We start from the raw sequence: 9,366 nt of genomic DNA on the forward strand, positions 1-9,366 counted from the left end.
CGAGTGCAGCTGGGGAAACAAAACTTTTCTCCAGCCCGCAGAGAGGACCTGCCAGCCCTTATATGACCAAGAAGCAGGTCCTGCGAGACGTCGTTGAATCTTAATGGGAAACGTTTTCATTTCGGCCGGGGTGGTGTGTGTGTGTGTGTGTGTGTGTGTGTGTGTGTGTGTGTGTGTGTATGCATTCACACTGGCTTGGGCAGGGAAGTGGAATTCCTGATCAGTTCCTCTTCAATTAACAAATCTACAGGGAAAAATGGCTAATTATTGCTTGCCTGCTCTATACAGGGTTTTACATATATGAACCTCTGACAACCCTCTGAGGTAGACATGGCTAGCCTCATTTTTACAAAGGAAGGAACTGATACACAGCGATACTCATGAACTTGATCCATGTCTCCCAGGTTTGAGCTGCAGAGCACAGATTGAACCCCTGGGTACCTGACTCCAAAATCCCTGTGCCTCCGCTAACTCCTAATACCTCAATTCTCTCTTCCAACTTGTAATATCTCGATTCTTCGTGTGGTCAGAAGGGTAGCAAGGCTCTGGTGTCTTCTGAGTTCTGTGAAGTTCTACAAGTTAGTTTTCTTCTCTGAATCTCAGTTTCCTCATACGCAAAATGGAATGATAGCAGTGTCTGTGGCAGGGAGGCTGTGAGGCTCCATTGAGATATAAATTCACGTGGCAGTACTACTCAAGGGCAGGGTCATATGTGAGCAAAGCTAGCTCTTCTGAGTCAAGAAAGACCTGGACTCAGCTCCGGCTTCCACCAGCCACTTATTCCATGAACTTGAACAAGATGGAAACCTCCATTTTCTCATGTATACAATAGAGCCCTAACATTTACCTTGTAATTCCCAGCAGAGTGCCTGCTACGTAGTAGAAATGTAGTAAATGGCATATGTATTGAATATTATACAGGCTTTTGTTTATTATACTTGTGGCAGACACGGTTGTTTCCTGCTGGAGCAGTTAGCAAAGGCTAAATAATGCTACAGTAACAAAAAGTCCTCCTCTCTGTGTCTTAATACAACAAAGGTCTAATTTTTGCTTCTGTTAAATGTCTATTGTTGATGCTGGCGGTGAGGAGGGACTCTGATCTACATCACCGTCATTTAAGGACCAGGTTAATGGACATTCCATCTCTGTGCTTCCACAGTTACCACGGCTGGGAAAAGGAAACATGGTGAATTGCACACTCACTCTTAAGGCTCCCACCTGGATGTGAGAGATTTTACCACTGCTGGCATTTCATTGACTGACACAAGTCACAGTGCCTCTCACCCAACTTCCAGGTAGAAGACAGGGAAGTACTACCCTACCTTGTACAAGAGGAGACCTGGAAACATTTGGTGGAGAGCACTGATGACTATCCTCCCACCCAAAAGCCACCGTCCATCTCACTTATTTTTTGCCACCAGAGCCTTGACTTTTATTTATTTTTAAATTTACTTTTGGTGTTCATTTTCCCATGTGCTTAGAAGAAGGTGATCCCAAGGGGGTGAATCATGACTGTAGGCCAATCATGGTGGTCCCATTCCCTGGCCAGGGATGAGTTTGGGTATAGGCATATGACCTGCTCTGGGCCAATGGGACCTGAAGGCAAGTCTACTCGGGTGGAAGTAGGGAGGTTCTAGGAGAGGTTTCTCTTGCTAATAAAAAAGAGAAAGATGGAAGTAAACACCCTTGCATTGCTAGTGATTATTGTGTTTACCTATGATGCCAGGAACTGCTAAAGCTATCTTGAGTCCACACAAGGGGCGTCTTTGACACACTGAGAATGGTGAAACAGATAGAAAGCCCATGATGAGGTCGCTGAGCCACTATATTTGCCCTGGATCTTGTTTAAATTGTGTCTTCTGTTACTGGCCCGTGTAAGCGTCCAAACTGGTGGAGTGGTCGATTATATAACAGCCCAGGTACCTGCTTATCTTTTTTCAAGATTTGCCATAAGGTGAGGGCATTCCTCCCTCCGAGCATGAATCTAGGATGAATCAAATACACCTTGGAAGAGATTTGCCATCAGCAGAAGCTGATGGACAGACAGTCCCATGGAGATCTGGGAAATGCCCAAATTTTGTCCAGGTATCTAGTGAAAACCTATAGCCTAAGAAGGCAGTAACTTAATGATCTGGTAACCCAATTTTTTGAAGGAATAATGAAGCAACCATCGAGCAATGTCTTCTAGTGGATGTACATGAAGGAAGTTTGTGTAGCAAGAAACCGTCAGGGCTTCTCAGCACTAGTGTTCTAGTCCCCCCAGAACCGAGCGGTTTGCAGCAGGGCAACGAGAGTTCATTAGACGTTGCTGTAGCATGGATGAAATATCCCAGGAGACTATCTGATTACCTTTGCTCAGATGCTGTGTACATCAAAGAACCTTCTGATGACTAATTCAGTTCCTCAGGGTCCTTGATGTAGAATCAAGGGGGTGCCCCAGGATCACCAGGGCATCAGGTTCCTAGAAAAATATAGGAGAAGAATATGGTTCTTGACGGCTGGGGACCTAATTGTGGTCCCACCAGTCACTGCATGAGGGGCCTCAACAAAAACTCTTAAAACTCACTGGGAGCCTCAGCTTCTGTTCCTGTGAAACACAGCTACTAATAATGACACACGCAGGGTAGTGGTGAAAATAAAATGCAATAGAAGAGATGAAATCATGTTGGAAAGGACAAGAGTATAAACTGGTGAGTGCCAATCTCAGTGCTCATTCCTCTCCTCTTCGCTTACCCCACCCCAGGAAGGCAGGCCTTCCCTTAACTCCTAGGGTACCCCAGAGTTTTTCCAGGCTTTTCCTCATGCTGACCCTCATTCTGGAATTCCCTACCTCATCTCTTCTGCTCTTGACCTGAAGAACTCTTAAGTCATCTAATCAGTCTCAGTTCAAGTATTTCTCCAGAAAGACCAGGATGACAATCAAACTCTTAGCATGGAACAGTTAGTACTTCACAACCCGACCCTTAAACTTTCCTGCTTCTTCTCCTTCACTTTTCTTCTCACACCTTCATTCCCAGCCTCTCCAAGCAGCTTACAAGTCCCTCAACACACCATGTTTTCTGATGCCCTGTTCCTTTGCACACAAGTTCCTCCTCCAACCTTTTGCTCCTGCTGAGTTCCACTGGATCAGCTCAGACGTCATTTCACCCGTGAAGTCTTTCCTGATAACGTCTCTTCCTCCTGCATCTGGCACCTCTTTCTGCTTCATCTCCGTACTCTTCCCCACCGAACTGGGAGTTCCTGGCGAACAGGGATTGTGTCGTGTTCCTCACTGAAGCCCCATTCTTAGCAAGGGCCTCAGTGAGACTGGGCCCAGGGGAGTGCCCTTCTTTGGGACGTCAAAAGTCCAAAACCAAGTAACTGGAGCCAGGGTCCAGAGTTAGGTAGGGATTGTTTCACTTTCTGGGGCCATCCCAGCTTCTAACCCTCTTCCCTTCTTCTTTAACATTCCACTTGACCCACGTAGAAGTAGGTGGTGGGGTAGGCAAGACTGAAAGGCATTGTCTTTTTCCTTGGTTCATTCAATGGGTATCTTCTCTAAGAATAAAAGAGCACGAGGAATAGATACATTGGCATGATCCTGGTCTCTGTCAAGCAAACACTGGGTACTAAGTTCAGGACCCCTGAAATACATTAACTTTACAAACAGGAAGTTCTCTCTGTCATTACCAATGAAATAGTGGTTTTTAATAAAGTCGCACGTAGAACTATTTTTTGTGCCTGCCTAACGATCACATATTATCCTTCCCTATCTCCACCTCCAAGCCTAATGTTTCACGCAGGCCCATTTTATATGAGAAGATGCCCGCTTAGTGGAGGAGGGAAGGGACGCTCTGTGTGGCTGGAAGAATGAATGTGCTAACAGTTTAATTCTTCTAAGAGCACTCATTGAGAACTAGGCTTTAGCACCTGGTGATTGGCCACGTTTGACTTTTCTGAGGGTCTTCAATCCATCTGGCGTTGTTCGCCTGGAAATGGATGAGGTATATTTCACTAGAAGAAGTTAAGACCTGGAATTATTTTGGAGCATTTCAGTTCAATTGTCTATTCAGTCAACACACATTTTATAAACGTCTCCTATGTAACCAGGCACTGTACTAGGAGTCTGGGTTCCACAGACGAGTAGGATAGGTTCTAGCCAAGAGACACAGAGGTTCACGATGATAATACTTTGATAAGTGCTATCACAGAAGTTTGGATAAAATGTTGTGGATGCGTAATTGGGAATATTCGTTCCACCTGAAGAGGGAGTTAGCAAGGAAGGCATCACAGAGAAGGTGCCACTTTCACCAAACCTTGAAAAATGGGTAGGATTCAGCAATTGAGCCAGAAGTCAGAAGTCCCAGTCAGAGGGATGAGTACAAGCAGAAGCATGGAGGGGTGAAAAGACATGAAATTCAGATTCACACAAAGATACGTTTCTCATAGTGAATGTGTAGCCATTCAGCTTAGAAATTATTAACCTTTTTCGAGTCATGGAACTTTTTGAGAACCAAATAGAGCTTAATGATCTCTCTCCCTAGGGGAGTGTGTGTTCATGTGGGCACACCCGTACACAAACACAATTTTGTAGGCATTTTCATTGAGTTCATGAATCCTCTGCCCCAATGGACACAAAGTGTTAAGAATCTCTGAAATATACATATGTAAGACAGATTAAAAGAGGATCAATGGTTTCATGTGCCACTAGCTTCATCTTCTCCAACCATTAGTGTTACCCAAACAATAACTCATTGAATGCCAAAATAACATTGACCTTTGAGGGTCTATAAGTATCTGATTTTCTGTCTCCAGAGTTTACAGGTTACTGCTGAAATTTCCTCTACCACAATTTTTTTTCTATCCCTTTTGTTACAATTTCAGAGATATACATTCAGAAAGATAGTTGAAACAAACAAGGGTAGGGATAGGCCTGAGTTTCAGGCTTTTTATTTTTTTTAAAGTCAGAGTCTAGGGGCTTTCCTAGTGGCGCAGTGGTTGAGAGTCCACCTGCCGATGCAGGGGACACGGGTTCGTGCCCCGGTCCGCGAAGATCCCACATGCCGCGGAGCGGCTGGGCCCGTGAGCCATGGCCGCTGAGCCTGCGCATCCGGAGCCTGTGCTCCGCAACGGGATAGGCCACAACAGTGAGAGGCCCGCGTACCGCAAAAAAAAAAAAAAAAGTCAGAGTCTAAAGCAAACTGGGGAGTGGTGTGGCTTTTCTGTGCTGCACTGTTGTCTGGGCTTAGTCTACCTTTGCAGGTAATTAATTCCCCAGCCTGCTTATTTTTTTCTACTTGGCTCTTGTTTAGCTTCCACAGAGCCCCACCCCAAAGTGCTTTATTGTCCCTCTTCTGACTATTTCTACAAATGGTCAAAATCAACTCACCTTCCGGGTTGCTGACATGGGCAAATTCACTGTTTGGAGAAGTGTATCTGCTCCCAGTAACCCTTTGTTAAATAAGTGTTGTTCCAATGGAGTGGACCTGATAGCTAACAAGTCAGTCCAATCCCTTGCACTCCTGGACACTCTCCCGAGGAGAAACTCTCTGTGTCTTTGGACTTACAGCCACAGGCAGGATATTAGCACTCCCAGACCTGTTGGGTACTAGAGCACTGCTAATGAGCAAACAGCCCTGCCTCAATTAGTGGTTTGGGGAAGTATTCCTGGATATCAAATTGCTTTTGCTGCTTGATAATCATACCGGCTCTTGGGATGAAAAGCAACCAAGCAAAAATTGTTCCCTTGTTGAGGGCTGCCTTGTTGATCTCTTAAGTTATATCTGTAGACAGAATTTAAGTCTGCCATTTCTCCAGAGTGAAGGTTTGATTTATATACATAATCATTGTACTGGTGTTCATGTTTTCTCTTGTGTATTTTTTTATAGTATCTAGAGTACCATCTTTTGAGACCGATTCTATAATAATTATTTAAACAAGGCTGATTATTTTAGAGACAAATTAAGAAACTATAGAAGAATCCGAAATGATAAACTGCTATACTGGTAATTTGTCTAGGCATAGGGAGGGGGTGTGTGGAAAGCGAAAGAGAAGGAGAGAGACACAGACAGAGAGAGAGAGAGAGAGAGAGAAGGCGAATGAGGATGAATGAAGCTGGGAGAATGTTTCATCCAGACTGCAATTTCTGTGTTGACTTTTCATAAATTCTTTGCTTCTTAACTACCAAATAACTTCAGATGGCAGTAATGTTAACCCCAGCAACTGAAAAGCAATGCTTCAGAACAGAGCTTGGGAAGAAAAAAAGTAGTAAAGGGAAAGGAATTCAAGATCTGTTATTGGTATTTGAATACGTTTATTGTGACAAGAATGCTGTTATAAATATTCATATGCAAAGACCGTCTCTTTTATCTAGGAATTGTTAAAATAAAGATTCCAAATTGGAAGGATACATCTTTTGTAAAAATCTGCCACTGTTCCTGCTTTGAGAATAAGCATCTATTGTTAAAATTTCTACTAACATTATAAATGGTCACAGCACATGCCACTTGATATGATCCAAACTTTAAAACGTTTGACTTCCCAGGGAGCTGCCCCTCTCCACCACAACCTCCCTTCCCTCAGCCTCCTGAAATGCCACATTATCCTTTGTAAGCCACTCTGTATAGCTTGTTGGGGAGGAAAGAGTATAACTCGATGAGGGAATCAGCTACAGGTATCTCTTAACTCCAGTAGGTAACAGTTTTCACTGCTTGATAGTAAGAAGCACTGATAGTGATTTTAATGGACACTCTTAACTCTTTCAGCTCCACCTGGCAAAGTAATCTACAGGTAATGCAGAAAAGAGGTTGGGGGAGGGGTCACTTTTTCAATATTTTATTGTATTTTCTTAAATATCCTTTCTGGAATTTTCAGAAACAAAACATAAAAAAATTATATACTTTATTACAAATGGTAAACTCAGAGTGCTCCAAATCTCTTATTTACAAACAACGCTGGGCAGGACACCCAAACAAACAAACATGAAATAACTTACAAAGGCGTGAAGCTGTTTATTGACAGTAATCAGCTTTCAACAAATTAAAAAATATATACATGTACATACACAGTTATGGAAGGCAGTCCAGAAGGAGTTCATCTGCAGACTGGGCCTCGCTCTCGCAAACCTCCCTCCCGCCTCCCCCCCCCCACCCCCTTTGTGTTCTTAAGGAGCACTACAGAAGCAATCTACAGTCTCTATTGGAGTTTGCGACCCCTCCCTCCCCCCTTTAATACTGAATGAGATCGAATGTTAGGTCCATGCAGTTCTTGGTCAATGTTAAAGAAAAGTCTAACGTTCTGTTTGCGCGGGGACAGCCCGACCGTAAAGCGGGGCAGCCCGCGGGCGGCCGCTCCCTGGCTCCCTGCCAAAGGGAGGGCGCGCCAAGTCCTTCTCTCTCGTGCACACTGGGGGCGCCGTCAGGACGCAACCCAGTCCAACTTGGAAACCCTTGGCTTTAGTTCTCGGACACTTCTTTTTTCTCTCTTTCTCCCTCTCTCGCAACTTGTCAAGTTCTCAAGTCTGTCCCTCTCTGGGTTATTTGTTCTCCGTTGCCCCTCAGCCCCCGACAGTCTCGCCTCAAAACGTTTGCAACTGCTGCGTTAGCATGAGTTGGCACCCACTGTTAACGTGGTTCATGACTTTCTGCTTAAGCTGGGCCACCTGTTCCCTGAGCATGTTGGCCGTGGACGCCAGCTCCGAGTTCTGCGCTTTCAAGGTTTTCACTTTTTCCTCCAGCCGGGCGATCCTCTCCAGCTTCCTTTTCCGGCACTTGGAGGCAGCGATGCGGTTCCTCATGCGCTTCCTCTCCGCCTTGATCCGCTCCTGGGACTCCATGTCGATGGGGGACAGGGGCGGCGTTTCCCCGGGCATCTCGGGGACCGTCTGCGGCTCCTCCTTCAGGGCCTGCAGCCGCGGGTGCTGCACGGGGATCTGCTGGGGCAGGTGGTGCGGCGGCGGCGGCGGCGGCGGCGGCGGCTGCTGCTGCTGAGGCTGCGCGGGAAAGGCCAGGCCGGCCGCGCCGTAGGAGGGCGCCCCGCCGCCGCCGCCGCCACCGCTCAGCGCGCCCGGGTTGAAGTTGCTGAGGTTGGCGTAGACCGGCGGCTCGCTGTGCAGGCTGGCGCCGAAGCCGCCGCCGCCGCCGCCGCCACCGCCGCCGCCCGCCACCGAGGCCACGGCCGGGGCCACCAGGCCCGCCCCGCTGACCGGCTGCGCCGCCGACGTGACGCTGGGCAGCGTGTTCTGGCTGTGCAGTTCGGCCAGGGCGCGCACGAAGCCCTCGGCGAAGCCCTCCTGCTCGTCCGTCACGTTCTTGGGACACAGGAACTGGGTGGGGGTCGGCGTGGTGGTGATGTGCCCGTTGCTGGACTGGATTATCAGGCGCTCCAGCTCGGGCGACGCCAGCTTGAGCAGCCCCACGTCGGGCGAGGTGAGGAGGTCGGAGTTCTTGGCCCGGAGGTGCGGCTTCAGGCTGCCCACGGGGTCGGCCAGGTTCAGGGTCATGCTCTGCTTCAGGATCTTGGGGTTACTGTAGCCGTAGGCGCCGCTCTCGGACTGGAGGAACGAGGCGTTGAGGGCATCGTCGTAGAAGGTCGTTTCCATCTTTGCAGTCATAGAACAGTCTGTCACTTCACGTGGGGTTAGTTTGGGCTGCGCGCAGAAGTTTCGGGGCCGTAACAGCGCGCTGGCAAGCGGGGGACACCCGCGCCTCCCCGGGCCTTGAGCAAGGAAAGTTTCTGGAAGAGCGCGCGCCCCCGCCGGCTGGCCTCCCCCGGCGCCCTCCTCACCGGCTCGCTCCGGGGGATCGCAGGGTTAAGACGCCGCCCGCACTCTTACTTGTCCGCTCGCGCGCGCCGCCCGGCTTTGAAAAGTCGCGGTCACTCCCGGAGCTCTCTCGGGCCCAGAGGTTCCTCGGAGCCCGCGGACGAACTCGCTTCCCGGCGGCAGCAGGTAGCGCGGACCCCGCGGTGGCCGGCCGGCGGCGGGTCTCCGCCGCCCCGACTCCGAAGACTGTCCCCTCCTCCGCTGCGAGGGGGAGGGGGCGCCCGGCAGCCGCGGCTCGCGCTCGCCCAAGTTCAGCAACGGGTTCGAGCGAAGCGGAGCGCACGTCCTCCTGTCTCTGCCGCCTCCTTTTCTCTACCGCCGCCGCGGCAGCTTCCTTTGCAAAGGAAAGCTTTGCAAAAGTTCGCTCCGGGACCCGGCGGCCACTTGTCTCCTGTCCTCCTGGCTGGGAAACTTCTTGCCGCTGCAGCCGTTCTCCTGACTTCCCCGGGCGGACAGTGGCCGCTCTCCACGCTGTCAGCAGCGCTAGCGCAGCTGGGCTCTCTCCGCCTGGGGGCGGCTGGAGAAGGGGCTCTCCCGGCGCTCCCCAGAACACCAGCCCGGGAACC

The 9,366-nt window shown here is 49.1% G+C and overlaps 1 protein-coding gene across 1 annotated transcript; it reads right to left on the reverse strand.

The window, feature by feature from the left end:
- Positions 1-7,114: 7,114 nt before the first annotated feature.
- Positions 7,115-8,628, reverse strand: JUN (Jun proto-oncogene, AP-1 transcription factor subunit). Its single transcript, XM_079937687.1, has one exon. It carries the CDS (start codon positions 8,588-8,590, stop codon positions 7,556-7,558), a length of 1,035 nt encoding a protein of 344 aa, XP_079793813.1. The 5' UTR covers positions 8,591-8,628; the 3' UTR covers positions 7,115-7,555.
- Between the last annotated feature and the right edge of the window lie 738 nt (positions 8,629-9,366).

The sequence above is a fragment of the Stenella coeruleoalba genome, assembly GCF_951394435.1.
Source record: "Stenella coeruleoalba genome assembly, chromosome: 1".
NCBI lineage: Eukaryota > Metazoa > Chordata > Mammalia > Artiodactyla > Delphinidae > Stenella > Stenella coeruleoalba.

Coding starts and splice junctions, on each gene's coding strand:
- JUN (XM_079937687.1), bottom strand. CDS start 8,590: ATGACTGCAAAGATGGAAACGACCTTCTACGACGATGCCCTCAACGCC.